Below are 19,560 nucleotides of genomic sequence, written 5' to 3'. Positions count from 1 at the left end.
TCCAACATTACAGGATTAAATTACGTTTAACTTACATCTCAAATTTATACTTAGACCTATTTGAAGACGGAAAACATTTTAAAATAAAAATTTCTCTGAAACAAATAATAATAAATAATCTCAAATTTAAAATTAAATTAACAAAATCAAAACCTTAAATTAAATAACAAATCCTAAATATTAAATAGTCCAAGTTACCTCAGGTGCTTTACACAAAAGCTCAGTCACTTTTACTATGTTTTTTGTAGTGGGGTTAATCTAAATCTTAAGAAGATATTCACATCAAGGCAATTTTCGACACCTAATTTAGGTGGATTTGATGCTGTCATTTTTTCAAGGCCCATTTCTTATCAATATCAGAGTAAACAATCTCCTGACAACGTACGAGTCCACAAGCTCCTCCAAAGCATAACCATTTTTCACTACCTTTGTTCATGTTCCATCTCACTTTGTGCAATGCAGCCATTTTGGGAGGGAAGGTTTCAGGTATATTCCCAAAATCCGACTTTTCATTATCAGCTTCGGTAGTAATTAGTGGCACATCACCATCTTTGCAAACCACATCTAGGTTTTCTTCTGGTTTTTTCTTGCTGCCATTGTTCAGTTTTGTTCTCTTGGGCTGCTTCATAGAATATAAAGCTTCCTCCGACCCAGATTCCAACAAATCCACATTCTCATCAGCACCAATGGCTGCAAAAAATTGAATTGTTAATAAGCTTTCTCAGCTACTCTACGGCAGTTAATCATATTGGTATCATATTATGGTTAGCAAGACTGACCTAAAGTCTGAGAATCAAAATCAAAACTTGAAGTTTCTGGCACTTTATTAAGTGCGTTTTTGTATGGATTTGTCTTGGATAACAGGTCTCGGAAAGATTCAGCACACCGACCCTTGACAGGCAGCTTCTTACACAGAAAAGGAGCATTTGATACAGGAGTGTTGATGACTAAATTTGAATTCTCCTCGGTTACTGACCCACAAAGGAAGCGTCGGGCTCGATTGCGTGCATGATCTGTCTCCACTGATTTAGTAGTAAGCTGAGTATGTCAAAACAAGCTAGTATTATTTTTATTTGGGGGAGGAGGTTAGAGAAGGTCATGTGTACAAAGCATTAATCAAGGATTGAAGTTACAGTTTTGAAAGAGTGAAACTATAGGATAGAAAGAGTGAAACTGCCATGAGTGAAATTATAATTTACCCTAAAATTTATTTAGCCTATTGGGCAGTAGCACTTCTCATCAATATCATACATTTTAGAAAAAATCATCATGGGTTCATGTCATCTAAAACTGTATAATAGGTCTTGTACTCCTAATATTAAACAAGATATACGAAAGCCTTTTGAACCATTTAGGCAATATTAGCTAATAAATTTTACATGAATTATGGGCTGTGTAAAAAATCAACTCTATTATATCCTGCAGTTACTATGTGGAGGCACATACGCAAAACACATTTTTGCTTGTACTAAGAAATTAACAATGCGTACGGCCATACTTCCTTGTGTTGAAAGTTGAAGTTCAACTTCAGCATAAAGAGTGCATCCACAAAATTCTTCACTATTGGTCACAAAAAACTATTGAGTAAAAAAAAGACACTGCAGGTAATTGTAATCTCCAACAAATTATAAGAGTTACCTGAAAACGGAAGACAGTACCGTCTGCACCACAAAAAGCAAGCATGCCTAACATAATAAAAGCAAATCCATCAATTTAGAAAATTGTAGTAATGATAATGAATTGTTTTAGTGTACCATTATGATATTGAGAAAAAAACAATGACAAATTTGTCATTACAAGAAAGTTTGTTCGCTCAGAAATACTAACCGTTACTTTATGGAGTAAGGTCAATAGTACACAAGTATTTTAATTCCTAAAATAAAATGTTTCTAGCAATAAGATTATGTAATCATATTGTCAATGCATACCGAAAAACATACCTGTTATACGTGACACTTGAACACTCCAAATGGCAAAAGAGGCATATAAAGAACCGTGCAACCCAGGTTGCTTTTTTCCACTGTATATTTCTCCAGTGACAGGAAGGTCATTTGCAGCCTTCGCCAAGCTAATGGTTCTTATTGTTCCATCTTCAAAGGACATAATGATGCAACTAGAAAAAGTACCGACGAAATCATTCCGGGCTCATTACATTGACAATTTAGACAGCATTTGATCCAGTTAAAATAATGTATTACCTTGGCTTTGACAGCCAATCCAAACTGTATATGATTCTTGGAGCAGGATGGAGGCTTCTCAAAGGACGAAATGGATTACTACAAACAAATTCCAATCATAAAGCAAACCATTGTAAACATAAGCATTGCGTATTATTGTTTAAAACATAACAAAGTAAACAAAAATATCAATAACAGACTCACCGTAGGTCCCAAAACTTAAGGCCTTCATGTCCAGCAGTTACTATTATATTAGAACTCTCTGGATCCCTGGAGTATGATAACAAAACCTCAGATTGGTTCAACATGAGGGTAAAAAGATGCGCAACTTATGCATACATAGATGAATTCAGATGCATGATGTTTGCATGTGTAATAACCTAATGCTTTGTTATTGAAGCAATCTTCATGGGAAAAACAAGGGTGCGTGTGTACACCTCAAACAAAAAAAGATTGACTTACAAACCATATCCAGACAAAATTGGTGGTATCATTTTACTTTTCAATAGGAAAAAAATTGATTAAGGAAAGAAACCAGCTAAATCAGAAATAGTATCCTCTAGGAAAAATTAAATAAGAAAAAAAGAATAAATCAATGATGGGTTTGCGCCAGTCATGAAGGTGGAACCGGTCAAGAGGGTAGAGAAGAATGTATAGGGGAGGCCAACGAAAACTTTTGCACGGGCCTTTAATAACACTTGTGACGTTTCATTAAGCCAACTTCCTACTCCTTGTGTCAAGGAGATCATGTAATGGTGCAGATTAATGAGGAGGACTACTTGGCTGGGCTTGAAGATTGTAAGAACCACCAACTTCCTACTCCTTGTGTCAAGGGAGACTTTGTAATGGTGCAGATTAATGAGGAGGACTACATGGCTGGGCTTGACGATTGTATGAACCACTGACATGGTCACATAACTCTGCACAAAGGGGAAAAAACCATGACACATCTTGATTTTTGTTCCAAAATCAGCAAACCTTGGTCTTCCTTAGTTTAGTGGAAGCAGGTCTCTCTGGGGAAAGGGTACTATGAATTCGGGTTTCACTCTTTGGAGTAGAAGAGAGGCGTGTCTTGGTGGTAGGATCTTAGAGTATCTTTTTCACATGGAGCGTTAAGGGGTTTTGTCTGGACAAAGAACTTCATCCTAGCTACGGAGAAATTAACAAAAGTCAAGTGTTGGGTGAAGCTGAGGGGGTTACCCATGGAATACTAGAAACCTCGAATTCTTGGATAGAATACTAGAAAACTAGAACATTATTCTTGTTGTAAATAGTAGATTAATAGGATAAAACATGTTCTCAATATCTCCATAGTAAGTAGGAAAAAATACCTTCAGAATCTTCCTATTCATTTCAACATATTTTTATATCTTTTTTTAAAAGTTTTGATTATTACAAATAGAGATTATGAGAATGTAATTGGTGTGATTATTATCAATAAAATAATTCTGTATTTCATTTGTGGGTACAAACTATAGTATATAAGTAAGTCTAAACCTCATCTTATAAGTTGGTTTTGTAAAGTTGAGTTAGACATGAACGCTTATTAACATGGTATGAGAGCTTATCCTAAAGAAGTGTTTTTGGGTTTCATGTTACCCGCTATTGGACATTACAAGCTGGTTTTGTGAGGTTGAATTAAACTTAAATTTCACTTTCTTAAGAAAGTATCAAAGCCATATTAACGAGATTCGTTGGGGCTATTGTGCCACCACTATCGGATTCTTATTAGATCACCTACAAATATCTAGTTTATTCCTCATCATGAAGAGGTGTGTTGGAGATCCCACATCGACTAGTGATATGACAAAATCATAATGGGTGCAAACCTTACCTTACAAGCTGGGTTTATGAGATTAAGTTAGGCATAAACCCACCTATTAACCATCTTGATTACTACAAATGGAGATGACGAGAATGTAACTGGTGTGATTGTTATCAATAAAACAATTCTTTATCTTAGATAGTTTTAAGTATTCTCAATTGCTAAAGGAACTGGAACACCTCTTTCTTTGGACCATTGCACGCTAGCCAGATCAAAGTTTTTTTTTGCAAGAGTTCTAGTTGATGTGGTTCTTCAATATGACCTACCGCTGCAAATTATGGTGGAGAGAAAAGGCTTTGCCTTGGTGGTTGATCTAGAATATGAAAGAGTTTCAGAATTTTGTCACCCATGTGAGATGATTGGATTGGATCTTCTTCACAAAATTGTTGGAGGAATAAGACTATGGTATATAGTCAAAAGAAAAAACAGGTTTTTGTTCAGAAGAAATTTGATTTAATGTATATGGATCAGGGTGTGGACAACATTGAATCTGAGAAGCAGGGTTTACAAAATGGGATATGGAGCATAGCACACCTAATCATCACATAGTCTTGACAAATGGAATTGGAGATGACAGGATGCTTCATAGTATTCAACCAGAGAAGGAAGTGCAGGATGCACAGCTTTCTGATGCTCAAGAAATAAATAACGTAAATGATTGCATGCATGATCACAATACTATCAGTCCTGTGCCAGATATTTCAGGTTTAGAAGGTAAGGATAAGGTTGCTCTGCAGGATTTTGAGACTGGTGAGGAACATCAGAGAAAGGAAGATGATATTGAAGAAAGTCTATCTGATTTTGAGTCCGAGAGAGGACAGCAAGCTAAGAATTTAGAATCTGAGGAGGAACTACTAAATATTCAGTCCACGGAGATGGAAATGAATATCAGAATTCTGTCAATATTTTGCTGTGATAGTTGAGGAGGGGGAGGAACTTAATTCAGCTGAGAAAGAAATTTCACCTCAAACTGTGGTAAGGCCCCCTAAGAAAAATAAGGAGTGGTTATACACTAGCTAGAAGGTACAAAAACAAATAATCTTGCAGTTCAAATGTCTGCATTGGAATTTTAGCGGAATAGCATATGAGGAATGCTTATAGGCATAGTTTTTATTGTTTGGTATCAACTATTGCCCATTGCATTAGGGAAGGGTCTTTTTAATTCGGTACATGCTACCGGAGTTTAGGTTTGCTTGCTTTCATGGGTTACATGTGGTCCCCCCATGGTTTGTGTTTTGCTTTTCATTTTTTTTCTTAATGCTATTTTCATAAGAGAAATTCAAATAAAAAACCACACAAATAGATATAATAAAGAAATTAGTTTATGAATTAATTAATTAGATATAGTTGTTGATGGAATATGGTTAATTAGCAATGAGGGGTTACAACTGCTTTGAATTTTATGTTTCTTAAAGGTAGTGGCTGATGATTTGCCTCATTTTCATACTGAAGTTTCTGACTTAATTAAATATGTTTTTGTAGCTGGAGTATCATTTTTTTAACAATGATGGAATACAGAGAAGTAAAAATCCTAAACATTTGCAGAGTATTTCTTAATAATGTGCATGGAATCCTGTGTCTCGTAGAGATATATAGTAACAGAACCATATTCAAAGCAACATGCTATTGTTGAAAAGGTTCAATTTACTAACCCTTCAAATGGAGCCCAGGCAACTGTTCTAATAGGAACTGTATCCCCACCAAAACAAAGCAAAGGCATTGTATCTGCATATTGCAAATTTAGTCAATAAAAGATAAAGTATCAACTTATTTTTCAATATAGCTACCTTCCCTCACAATCAAATAGGTAAACATGAGACAAACACCAATTACAAAAATATTACCATCACATTTGGATGAAGAATTTATACAAAATTTCCACAAAGCAACCTAAATAAATATAAAGCAAATTACATTAGAAGTGATATCCATTGTGAATAAAAAAGTTTTCAGATGACAATAAGCTGATATTTTAACAAAACAGTGCTACTTAGAGGAAAAATATTATGGAAAAGAATTGAAGGTTTTCCCTTTTCCATAATGAAACTTCATAGAAAAATCTATTTCCTAATTATTAGAGCAACGGAAACCTCAATTTAGAGAATGCAAAGTACATAAATTGAATATTCAAGGAGTTATACCGTTCCATCATGGCAGCCAGCAAGTAAATAGTCATGCGGGGGTGTAACTGACCACTCCACTGTCAGTGGAATGCTGTGAGATCAAATGATGGACTAAATTAAACCACATATTCAGGATACCTAAAAGCATATATTAAACAGGATTATGTAAATTCAATAACATTTTGCAGCTGAGTTCCAGCTTTTAGCATCCTCCACAATGGATAATGAGCAGACTATAAACAGAAGGTTCTAATTCAGTAAAAAAACCATTCACTAGAAAAAGAAATTAGCATAGCAAGTTCTTTTAAAATGAATATTTTTAAGTTTCTATTTAAAATAAATCTGAATAAAAGCTAACATTTACTTTCAATAGCACCTAAACTTTTGCAATGAACAAGTGTCTACTGGAAAACTAATGCTTTTTACCCTAAATTAAAATAACAAGTAAAGAGGTTAATTTAATTCAAAACTTGCCCCAACGATTTATTTAGTGCCCCTTTGTATGAAAATTTATTCTAGTTTCACTATGCAGAAACAGATTTATGAATATAGCTTCAGTGTACAGCCAAAACAAACACAATAAATCATTACCAATGCAGTTCCTTTTTTGAAAAGGATAATGTCAGGTAGCATTTTATCATTCATGAAATTACCATTCTAGTTATAAACAAGCTCTAAATAGGGATGTATCATGTAAATGGGTCAATTACAGTAGTGTTTACCAAACCTTAACAAAATAACACCAACCACTACATGAATAACATTATCGATGAAAATATCCAAGTGCTATCACACAAAAAAATCATGCATACAGCAATCAGAAACTGAAATAAGGTCCCATTATTGACATTATCTATAAATTTGATATTATATGCATAATTATATAATGAAAATAGGAGCTTTTTTTCCCTAAAATAAATTTATGGTTATGACAAGCTCATGTAAGAAATTTTTTTTGAGTTTGATAAAATAATGATATTCAAATATGCTTAAACTGACAACAATGAAAACGTTAAGAATGGGTGCACTTATGACCATAAATAGTATTATTACCTTTAAAATAGTACACAACAGATCATCATTTGCATATACAGAGAGGACTACATTTCTTAGAATTTGAGTTTGGGTATAGTTCACAAAGTGGGGGCCTCAAATAGAGTGGCAGATTTTCTGTGTATAAGGGATTAAGACAAAGAGCTAAAAGGAGATTCAAGACCTTTTGGCCATATAATACAGAAATTGATGAAGAAATAAGGACGGATGCAATTTTTGCTAAAATTTTGGAGGCCCCTACAAGCTGACCCAGATTCACGTCGCCAATATACCTTGGAACAAGGCAGGCATTAGCTGGATCAGTTTGGATTCCAAAATTATTACACGAGTTTCACATCACCTATGGGGGACACTTAGACATTTAATGAAATTATAAGAGAATGGGTCGGTCATATGGTTAGCTATGAAGGGAATAAAACCTAATTTGTGCCATCCTGTCATGAGTCAAAGGAGCAAATATCAGGCTTCTTCTCCAGTTGGGCTATTACAGCCATTGTCCATTCCTAATGCCATTTGGGAGGATATAAGCATGGTTATGGGGCTTCCAAGATCAAAAGGATTTGATGAAGTTCTAGTTGTAGTGGATAGGTTAAGCAAATATGGATATTTTATCTTGATTAAACGACCATATTTCCCCTTGGTCTATTGGTGAGCTTTTTGCTGAAGAAATCATAGGAGTTACATGGGCTGCCTGTTTCCATTGTCAGTACGAAGACCCCACTTTCATGAATCATTTTTGGAAGGAACTTTTAAGAGGACAAGGTACTACTTTAAATGAGTACAGCCTGACAGATTGAATCTATTGGAACAAACAGAGATTTTAAATACAACCTTGGAGACCTATCTTAGGTGCTTCAGTTCAGAACAGTGGAAGTATTGGGAAGATTTTATTCCATGGGCAAAAAATGGGTATAATACCAGCTTTCAAAGCACTCCACAATGCACCCCCTTTGACCTACACCTTCTTTGGCCAGGTTTGTACTTGGGGAAACTTTGGTGGAAGCCATGTCTCAGGATTTAATAGATAAAGATGAAGCATTGAAGCAATAGAAATTTCACCTACAAAAGGCACAAAATCAGATAGTTCACTATGCAAATAAGCATAGGAAAACTTCTCTGATTCAGCCAGGAGATTAGGTTTGCTTAAATATTGGACCTCATAGCCAACTCCTAGCCTACTAAACTTCATCCTAAACTATCAGCCAGGTATTATGGACCTTATTTGGTTTTGCAGCAGTTTGGAGCAATAACTTTCAAATTATAACTTCTAGAACAAGCACACATACATCCAGTGTTCTCTCAAGCTAAAAAGGCAGCAGGGGATTGCACAATTAGTTGCAAGGAACACTAGACAATCATCAACCTTCACAGATTTTTAGTACCAAAACATCGAATCAATTTGGTGCTAGACTTCTCAGGTGTTGGTGCAGTGGCAAGGAAAACTTCCATAAGAGGCTACTTGGGAGGACAGATCCTCCATTAGCAATCAGTTACCTGATTTCAACCTTCACGACATGGTCATTTCACAGGGAGGGAGGGAGTACTTTTAGGAATAATTTCAGGGAGTATAATAAACCTATATCTACAGGTTTATTATAGGAGGAAAAGGGAAAAAGGGTCAAACTGTAATTTTGGTGGGGAAACTGAGTTAACTAAATTAGTTTGTTTTTAGTTGTTATATAAGTCCTCCTTTGTTTTGAGATGCAGTTTTTTTAATAATTGTTTTAATTGGACTTTTCCAGTGTGAAAAAGAGAGTGCTACTTTTGGGGGTATCCTTGTATACCTTTGGTTTTGTATGACTTTGATTCTTAAATCAACAAAGAGGAAATTCAGATAGATATCATTGCTGCGAGTGTAACTTGGTTTTTGGTTAGGATTTTTGAGTTTTTCTTGAATAGAGTCCAAACAGATACCTTTGTATGCCACGTCGCTTCAACATTGAGCATCTAAATACAGGCTCCAACTTTATAAAACGTGGATCAGTCCCCTCTCTGTGCATATAAATTGCTCTCACTACATGAGGAAGAGGAACCTCCCACCTGCAATGACAAGGTGCAAACAAAAACAAGTCACCCCCAAGTCAATGTTTCAAAAAACAACTTACACTTGATAAAAAAAAACTTATTTTTTCTGTGAATAAACAATGAAGTAGTTATTATGAAGGAACAAGATTTATTAATTTATTAACAGCATCTCTACTAAAAATAATTTCTTAGCAACATGAATGAAAAGTTCATGTATAGTATTCAAAACTTGCAAAGCGTCTACTGAAATTTATGATAAAATTAGAAAAAACAGTATGGTCATGAGCACCAGAAATTATGAAGTTAGGTAGTGACAAACAAAAATTCTCAGTATCGAATAAATTATGAACATAAATCTCTCCTCATTTTCCTCATACACAAAAAACAAGATTACCACATTCTTCTTTCAAACAGAATTTAGTGCCACAGGAAACTATGATTAACAACAACCAGAAATGTTTTCCTGAGATTTACTGCTAAATGCTTGAATATGCATAAATATAAAAAAAAAATACACTGAATGAGACAAATGAAAGAGTACTGACATTGTGACTTTTTATTGACACAATTTTGGCTTTTACACCATGTAAATAACCAGCTACACTGATATGTAAATACAAATAAGAAATGGAATGTAGTTAGTTAGTTAGTTGATCTGCCAGCAGCAGGTCATAGTTGTACGGTACCTGCTAATAAATAAGGTAAGACTGTTGTATTTTCAACTAAATGATAATAACAGATGTGCAGTACACACTTTCTTTTATTTCTCTGTTGCTCTCCTCTTTCCCTCTATTCTCACTATTTTGTTTCCTTTTCTCTTCCCCACCTAAATTCTACATCATACACTAACTGCAAATACAAAATTTTAGGCAGACTGTATGATAAACTTTTGCATGGTAAACACTTTGTTCTTGTGCACAATAGTTTGTAATACACTTCATTCAAACTATAGGTACTTTCAATACTTATTCTCTGTTTCTGTAATCGCCCTCCGTATAGTCCAATTATGTCTCCTTCAAGTTTTCATGAAGTCGTTATTGTACAGTATACCAAGTTTGGAAAATTTGAGAAAATATTTTCCATTTTTATAGATTGACAATACACACTCGACTAACTTCTGTTTGCATTCAAGTATTTTTAAATAGAACAGAAACTTGAAACAATGACAGATGCTAGTTGTGACAATTACAGCATCTGACTACAGATAAGGTAACGGAAATACAGTAAGTAAACACCCAGCACAATCCATAAAAGACAAATCTAAATTAAACAACTAGACAAAAGGAGAACTGGTATTCTCTCACAATATTATATATAACAATTAGAATTGTATTTGTTTAAAATAGACAATTTTCAAATACTTCAAATCTAAAGAAGGAGTAGCAGTAACAACATATAAACACAATGAACAAAAACAAGAAATCATAAATACTAAAGAACAACGATTGCAAATGGAGAATAAGACTCAAGATATCTTACACTTCCAAAGATCCATTGCCCAACAAGACAGCAAGATAGCCCATTCGATGTTTGTAAGAAGAATCAGAAATGTTAGTAGGTCGCCATTTCACATCCCATGCCACCTTTCCATTATGAGCTAGGCATGAAACTACTCTAGGCAAAGTTACATCTTCCGGAATAGAAGAAGTAGTTGGTGGAGCTTCCAACTCAGAGGTAGAACATAGTTGATAATTTGCCTGATTATCATACTGTAGTGGCTGACTTATATCTTGGTCATATCTCCCTTCTCTATGATTAATTTTCAAGCCATCGCTTTTAACAACAGTTGTTGAAAAAGTATTGCAGGCAGAAACAGCCTCCTTTGTAACAGAACATTGTTGCAAAGCATGTTTATTGCAATTGTCATGAGCATCATCTAGAGAAAGAAATTCAGCTGAATCCTCTAGGACTTGAATATCAAGAGGCATGGATTCATTCTCACAATTTGGATCATTTGTCATTGTTGAATTTGATTCATGTCTTTTTCTAGGCCTCTGTACTGATTTTTCATTGCAATCGTCAAGAGTCATATCTGGAGAAAGATATTCAGTTGAAACTTCTGCGTTTTGAATATCAAGAGATTTATTGTAACAATGTGGATCATCTGCTGTTACTCCTTTTGAATTTGATTTTGGTTTTCTTCTAAGACTCTTTATTAGTGCTGACTTTTCATCTGTCTCTTCATTTTCTTTAGCTCTGTTTTTTCTTCTGTATGTAATAAGAAGTTTTTCATTGTTTTTCCCATCTGAAGCAAGAAACTCAGTAGAATTTTGTGCAACTTGAACATCACAAGCTGACTTGTTCTGGGTCTCACAGTTCATATCATCCACTGCAATTACTATGGAATTTTTTCCAGGTGTTCCTCTAAACTTCTTTATTTGTGTCAATTTGTCATTTGTGCCTCCATCAGTTTTAGGAAGTATTTCTTCATTTTTTTCATGATTCCCTTCTGGAGTAGGAAACTCAGTAGAATTTTCTGGAAATTGAACAAGAGGTGGCATATCCTGGATCTCACAATTTGCATCATCCACTGCTGTCACTGTTGGATTCTTTCTCGGTCTTCCTCTAGGCCTCTTTATTAGCGTCGATTTATCATTTGCACCTCCATCTTTTTTATCACAACTCATATCATCCACTGCTATCACTATTGGATTTTTTCTAGGTCTTCCTCTAGGCTTCTTTATTTGGGTTGATTTGTCAGTGGTGTCTCCATCTGTTTTATCACAACTCATATCCTCAGTTGGATTTTTTCTCGGTCTTCCTTTAGGCTTCTTTCTTTCTGTTGACTTGTCATTGTGTTCCCAGATATTTAGAAGACACCATATTTGTATGACACCTCTGCCAGTAAGTGGGGCACCCATTTTGTGATAAGAAGAGCCCGGTGGATGAGCAGCGACAGCAATAAACTAAAACACATATCATATAGAAGTTCATTTCAGGTGCAAGGTTTGCAGAAGAAAATGTTTATTATATTTTCTATTCTCATATATACAGTAAAGATCAAAGCTTAGTTTATCAGTTCACTACATACAAAAAGTCCAAGTGCAGACAAACAAATGAGCAAGCATACACAACATTATTCAAAATATTACAATGTGCATTTCCCCTTTCATTTAATGCATCTCATTTTATTGCAGGTAAATGAATTTATAAAAGAAAAACCAAAAGAGATAATACTTAGAAGAATAGTTCAATTTGATTAAATTGAAAATTAGTTAAGAACAAATAGGGATGTCAAGAAGAAGATTTGAGAATATACAAGAGGATTATCCACTACCAATAAATAGCCCTATAATCTTGGTAACATCAAATTGGCAAAGTTATACTTAATATGCGAGTCATCAAAGTCACTTAGACAAATATCATTTGGATTGCATTAAACCTTTAAAGACTTTTCACTACAGCAGCCAAAAAAACCTACAATAAAGATTGATATGTGTTAAAGGAAGACAGCTAACCAAGTACCTCACATTTAATTGAAGAATCCGGTTTTTCATGTACTTGAGGACACCAATCTAATGCCCATACAGAGCCTCCAACATTCATCACAAAATCTCTGCTCCAACAAAACTTGAAGTGTTAGCCAAGATAAATAATATAGGACTAAAACGCTCTAATTTATCAGCAATTTCAAAGATAATTATTATTTGATTAATAGAAACATATACTATAGTGGCATAGTCATGTCAATGAATAAAACAACAAAAATAGCTATATCTTAGTCATACTTGCATTCTTGAGATATGACCTCCCCAAGTTGGTCCTTTTGCATATCTTGCTACAAAAAAGATATACAACGATGATGTGTTGGAAGTCTAGTTAGTGATGAAAAAAAGGTAAATATCAGAGAGATGTATGTTGTCAAAATTGGCCAGGAAACAAATAAAGTATACAATGTAAAGGAAATGTACCTTAGGAACAGAAGCAGAAGAAAATGGGGGCAAATTTATGGCACTGACATCTTTCCCCTCAAAACAATCAGTGTCCTCAATTCCATATGTAAATTTAATGTTTTTTGATGGATATTTAAAATCTCTCCATTCTCTGCACATTTAACATCAACAAAAACAAGAAATTGAGGATTTATTTCGGAAATACAAGGCTTTTGGTAACTACTAATATTATTCTTTAGAATGATTCTCACACTGACAGTGCAAAAGGTTTTTTTACATTACGATCCAACCATCTTAAAAATAGATATTATCAAGGTGACATGTTGTATTTCTGAGTTGCGGGAAGAATTATACTTGTAAAATCAGGAGATACATCCATAACCAATTATTCTACTAATTTGAAAGGAATTTGACTAGAATTAGAAAATTTTAGACCTAATCCTTCCTGTGCTTGTCATGTTGTATTTTAGACATGTTCATTCTAGAATTGAACTTGCAATCTGATTCCCGCAATTAGATCCTACAGGAAGAATGCTATGTAACAAGGTTTCTTAAAGGCTGTAAATGAACAGTATTCACTTGTGATTATCCTCCAAATATTCAGAGGACGTCTAATGTAAGCAATTACACTGTTGGATATGAAATAGAAGAGGATTTGAAATCAGTCAAGTCAGTCAGACAGAAAGAGATCATGAAAAGTTCTTCAAAGCTGACTTTTACACCTGAACAACATAAAGCCATATTGGAAGTGTTGCAGCAATATGCTATGAATCATAACCTCAACCACATTGTGAATCAGCCAACAGATAAATCATATATGATTTCTACTATTGTAAAATAAGATGATTCCAATAATTGGATACTCCACAGAGGGGTTACAGATCATGTTTGTCATTCCATGTCAGAAGATGGAAAAGTATCTGTCCTTACATATGTTCCTCTTTGATTCACAACATGGAAAAGTAACAATATTAGTTAACATAGCTGGAGACAGAATAACACTGTGGACTCCTCACTCCTCACTCCTCTTATAGATACAGACTAGCTAGGAGGGAAAACTCTATATTGTACCTAATTTACAAAAATAAGATTGAATACAATAAAAGTTCTGGCATCAAATTTGATTTGTTTGTACCTTAAGAAAGTGACTGAGGAAGACATTCTTTGAATCTCGCTCTGTTCAATAGCAGCACCGCCTTCTTCTTTCCCATAGAGTCTGACAATGGTGTCCATGTCTCGGAAGAAATTTTCAACGGAGAAATCGAACAGAGCAATCCTAACAGCACTAACATCACCACCATTGTTTGCAGTTGCAGAATTTGCTGCTGATGCTTTCACAGCAATTCTCTGGGTGGCTTGTTTCGCCTTCCCCTTCTTGTTCTTCTCCTTCTCATTGCAATCAATTAGCTGAGTAGTGCAAGTGTTATTCTCTCTCTCTTCCATTCCTCTAAGAACATAAATTGTAAATTTTTTTGAAGATACCAGGTTTCGAACCCTAAACCACAATGAGGACACAAGTTGTTTATATATAAAATTTATTTCATATATAAAACTATTTAATGATAATATTATCTTCTATAATATAACGGGTATACACTCTTTTACAAAGATTTTATTGTTACTTTTTAATTAAATTTTTTATCTTTTACTAAATAAAAATTATTCCATCCTAAATAAAAACATAATTAATAAATGCTAAATATTTTAACAAAAGATAATCAGGTAATATCTACACTCTAACAAACATAGACCATATTTCTCCACATAATTTTTCTAAACATTTTTTATATTTTTACAAAATTTAAGTTTTTAAATTTTTTTATCAAAATCATATTATTTTATTATAATTTAAATTTATTTTACTATTTACTTCTTATATAATTATATAAATTATATAAAATTACTCTAAATTTTATAACTGTATATAATTTATAATTATATAATTTAATATAATTAAATTATGTTATAAATTTTATTATATATATTATATGATTTATACAATTAATGTAATTTATATAATTTTATGCAATTTTTTTATATGATTTATATAATTCACATCATTTTATATAATTTTATTTTTTAAATTATATAAATAATATATTCTATATAATTTATCATTTGTATAAATTTATATATGTTTGTAAAGTTATATAATTTTATAAGATAAAAAATTTGCATAATTTTATAACTTATACAACATAATTTTATATAGTCTAATATAATTTTATATGATATATTATAATTTTATATAATCTAATATAATTTATATTATATAATACTTCTGGGAACACAGGCACATTAGTGCCTACGTATTTGTATTTTTTTTTATTAACCATATTTGATATATATGTTTAATATTAAAATTTGAATAAATAATGTTTTATATTAAACTTTAAATAAATGATGTTATTATTTGTACACTTATATTAACAATATAAAGGTTTTTTTGACCATTATGGGATTATTTTTTTTGCTTTTTACTAAAATGAGGTCCGTTTAAAAAAAATTACAAATTTAGATAAGTCGTGCCAATTCGGCACGACTTCATATGCAGTTCCAATTAGGCACGACTTCTACCCCGTCATATTGAAGTTGTGTCAACTTGGCACGACTTCTGCACGTCATTTTTTCCTTTTAATTTTATTGTTTATATATTTGATAGTAAGTTATGTAATGTTAAAAATTAATTTGATACATAATTTTCTAAGAGTGTTAGTTTTAAGGAACAAAAAACTGGATAATCGTGTATGAATCATGTTTGACGGTAATGTAATACAATAACTTGATTATTTGATTAATTAAAAAATGAAGAAAATTGTTATTGAATTTGGAAATAAATAGATAAATGAAAAATTATTATATTTGAAAAATAAATAGAGAATTATTGTTGTGAATTTGCAAAATAAATAGCTTGAGAAGTAATGATTTCACAGAACATGTAATGATGAGAATAAATTAATTTTTAACATTACATAACTTACTACCCAATATATAAACAATAAAATTAAAAAATTATGACGTGGCAAAAGTCGTGTCAAGTTGACACGACTTTAGTATGACAGGGTAGAAGTCGTGCCTATTTGGGACGCACGACTTGCCTAAATTTGTAATTTTTTAAAACGGACCCCATTTTGGTAAAAAAAAAAAAAAAAAAACTCCATCATGGTAAAAAAAACCCAATATAAATTTATACTACGTTTTCATAAATATGAACATACGTGATGTCTATGGTCAAGAATCAACCGTCGAAGCATATTCATCCGCTGAAAAAAATCCTATTTCTGCACTTAAGATCTAAGAATATGTGTTGTTATCTTGATAACATCTATTTGTGTTCAACTACTGAGACAAGCAATAGAAAAGGTGACGATAAGTGAGAAATGGTGAAAATGTTTTCCAAGAATGCGGAAAGTACAAATAATAATTTATTAAGTTGTTGCTTTGATCGTATCGTAGAGAGACAAATAATCAAATTTACTTTAAAGCATCTATGTCTGACCCTTAAATACAAAAACATGCATCTATATGGTGGTTAACTTTACCACACCACCCTCTTATATCCTCCTCTCTCTTCCTCGCATACTTCAACAATCTCCCACACTATTCCTGTCACCATGCCTTCGAAACATTGCACCATATAAACCACCTTCACTGCATGCCATGCGCTTTCTTCTTTGTCATCCACCTCATTCAATCAGCGAGCGACTCAACTCTTCATTTTGAAGTATGTTCATTGGACTAACGGAAACAACCTTTTATTAAATTAGATACATAAATTTTTTTTATGACTTTGAACGTGAATAACATTCTGGCCCCATCAGCTTCTAGGCATAAAATATGCTGCGATGGATTTACAATTGAAACCATAGTTACTAACAAAGCCATCAATCATAGTGAAACAAGCTATCATATGCATCATTTTCTTTCTAATTCACGATTTTCTTCTACGTGCATATCTCTCTAATATCACAATCACCAAAGAACTTGACACTTATGCTCAAGTTATCCTTGATCCAAATTGGCAAAAAGCAATGGATGAAGAGTTTTCTGCCTTGCAGCTAAATCAAACGTGGACCTTAACACACCGTTACCCGCTGGACAAAAACCCATCGGATGCAAATGAGTCTATAAAATAAAGTACAACTCAGATGGCAGTGTCGCCAGATATAAGGCACGCCTTGTCGCAAGGGATACACTCAGATTGGAGGTGTCGACTATTCTGAAACATTTTCACCAACATCAAAATTAACAACTTTGAGGTGTCTCCTCACCATTGCAGCAACCAGAAATTGGTTTACTCACCAGCTAGATATCCAAAATGCTTTCTTACATGACACATTGCATGAAATTATTTACATGGACTTGTCACCCGAGCATCATCGACAGAGGAGAACATTGTATTTCAACTCAACAAAACCTTTTATGGTCTCAAACAGACATTCCGAACATGGTGTTCAACATTTTCTCATGTGATTAAATATGTAGGATTTCAATAGTCCAAAACAATCTCATGTGAACATTTTCTCATGTGATTAAATATGTGCGCTTGATATTTTGGAGGATACAGAACTCACACGTTCAGTTTTTTATCAATAGTTTAACATCGTCTACAATTTCTTTCTTCATATCTATAATATATTTTTCCTACTTTTCTTTTTCAACCACCACGGTGAAGTCCAAATCAATGACATACCATATTAACAACCTACTTTTTCAAAGGTTATTTTGTTGTCCCATTTTTGTTTTTCTTCCTTTTCTTTTTCTTTGCAACAAATCTAATACATATACCTCAACTATAGCATTAAAGTTAAATAGATATTAATTACTATTTTTATGATCATTTGGTATTTTTTATTTGTTTTTAAAACTAATATTTGTCTTAATTTTCTTCTGCATATCATCATTCTTTAGTTTTTTTATAGTCTTCTCTATGGATATTCTCTTCTCTCATTGAATTTTCTCTCTCTTAATAAGTCCTTTGTAATTTGATAACATAAAATCTGTATTTCCTCAATATTACATTGCATTATAATTCAAACCTTTTTAACTTTTTTTCTTTGCTTTATACTAAATTATAAAATGTTATGGAAAGTGATCATTTCTCATACTCTAATTCATCTCCGCAACTACCACAGAATAATGTTTTTTCATCATACTCCAATTCAAATTTGAACAGTAAAATTAGTATGTAAAATGTTTTAATTTTTTTTATTTTATGTATTATCTTATTTTGGTTTACAATTTTCTTTATAAAGATTTGATTTTTTTTTAACGTTATAGAACATAATTTAATGGGAGGTCTTTTAAAATTATTGTGTAAATCAAAATAAACACAATTTTACTAAATTTAATGCGTTCTGATAATTTTCAATCAATATACATTTAAAAAATATATTTTTATGACATAAATTTCACAATCTATGTTAAAAAAATAGTATATATATATTATTGTCTATATATTTGATTTAAAAAGTTAATTATTACTATAGTTACTTAAAAATATATATAAATTACGACCTAATTTTTTTTTAGTTTGAAATACTAATTAAAATAAATAAAATGATAAAACATTTAAATAAAAATATTTTTTTAGTTGCAAAATTTAAGTTATTTTTCCATTTTTTTTCTACTTCATTATATTTGACAATAATAAAAATAAAAAATACGAATACACAGGCGCGCGAGAGCACCTGTGTTCCCGCTTGTATTTATAATAAAATAAATATTGATAAAAGAGTACAATTTAGAAATAATTTATAAAAAAATAGGAAAAAATAGGAATCCCCTTTATATTAGGTATAAAAACTAATGGGAACGTGCTTTGTATCCACATTTTTTTCTCTCTTATATATGGCAAAAGGAAAGAATGAATCTTCAAAATTTAAAATTTAAAACTGCATTTTTATTTATTTTATCATTGTTTAATATTTTATTTTATTAATTTATTTTAGTTTTTTTGTACATTTTATAATTTCAAAAGTTAATAAAGTAGTTTTTTATTTTAAAATTTTATTTTATTTGTTCTCATTAATAGGTAAGAGAGTGGAGAGATTGGTAGATTACTTTTCTGTTCTAACTCATTTTCTTTTCTATTAAATAACAAATTAAAGATATAAGGATAAAATAGGAAAAAAGTTAAGAGCAGTTAAAAAGGGATAGAAAATGACTGGAATACCCATAATACAATAATAAAATTAAATATTTATATAAGGATAAAATAAGAAAAAAATTAATAGCAGTTAAAGAGAGAATTCCCTTTATATATAGGTATATATAGTTTATATTTTTATATAATTTGGTAAATTATATAACTTATAATTTACACAATTTATATAGATTTATAGCATTTTATTATATAATTTTATAATATTTATATAAATGTCAAATATTGCGTCTGCAATGAAGATTTGACCTTTTAACTTACACTAAAAATTATTAAAATAATAAGTTAGCGTCTATAATGA

General features: G+C 32.1%; 1 protein-coding gene across 4 annotated transcripts; it reads right to left on the bottom strand.

The window, feature by feature from the left end:
• Positions 1-90: 90 nt before the first annotated feature.
• Positions 91-14,593, bottom strand: LOC137830349 (uncharacterized). Of its 4 annotated transcripts, none has more exons than XM_068637634.1 (15): positions 14,232-14,593; positions 13,115-13,247; positions 12,932-13,018; positions 12,669-12,759; positions 10,683-12,109; positions 9,093-9,218; positions 6,144-6,216; positions 5,847-5,892; positions 5,655-5,727; positions 2,382-2,447; positions 2,199-2,276; positions 1,941-2,113; positions 1,639-1,685; positions 780-1,038; positions 91-690 (listed from the first exon to the last, which is right to left on the bottom strand). In XM_068637634.1, the coding sequence occupies exons 3-15, from the start codon at positions 12,973-12,975 to the stop codon at positions 326-328; spliced, it is 2,868 nt and encodes a 955-aa protein (XP_068493735.1). In that variant the 5' UTR covers positions 12,976-13,018; positions 13,115-13,247; positions 14,232-14,593; the 3' UTR covers positions 91-325. The 4 variants fall into 4 exon arrangements, with proteins under 4 accessions (XP_068493735.1, XP_068493736.1, XP_068493733.1 ...); XM_068637635.1 differs by having other exon boundaries at positions 12,674-12,759; positions 12,932-12,981; XM_068637632.1 differs by having other exon boundaries at positions 12,932-12,981; positions 14,232-14,589.
• Between the last annotated feature and the right edge of the window lie 4,967 nt (positions 14,594-19,560).

Source organism: Phaseolus vulgaris, chromosome 7, assembly GCF_000499845.2.
Source record: "Phaseolus vulgaris cultivar G19833 chromosome 7, P. vulgaris v2.0, whole genome shotgun sequence".
In the NCBI taxonomy this organism is placed as follows: Eukaryota; Viridiplantae; Streptophyta; class Magnoliopsida; order Fabales; family Fabaceae; genus Phaseolus; species Phaseolus vulgaris.
The sequence above is the reverse complement of the archived record's forward strand: the minus strand, read 5'-3'. Positions and strand labels throughout refer to the sequence as shown.

Coding starts and splice junctions, on each gene's coding strand:
- LOC137830349 (XM_068637632.1), bottom strand. CDS start 14,539: ATGGAAGAGAGAGAGAATAACACTTGCACTACTCAGCTAATTGATTGC. Junction 9,219..10,682: donor GGCAATGGATCTTTGGAAGT/GTAAGATATCTT, acceptor TTGTCATTGCAG/GTGGGAGGTTCCTCTTCCTC. Junction 2,114..2,198: donor GATTGGCTGTCAAAGCCAAG/GTAATACATTAT, acceptor TACTTTTTCTAG/TTGCATCATTATGTCCTTTG.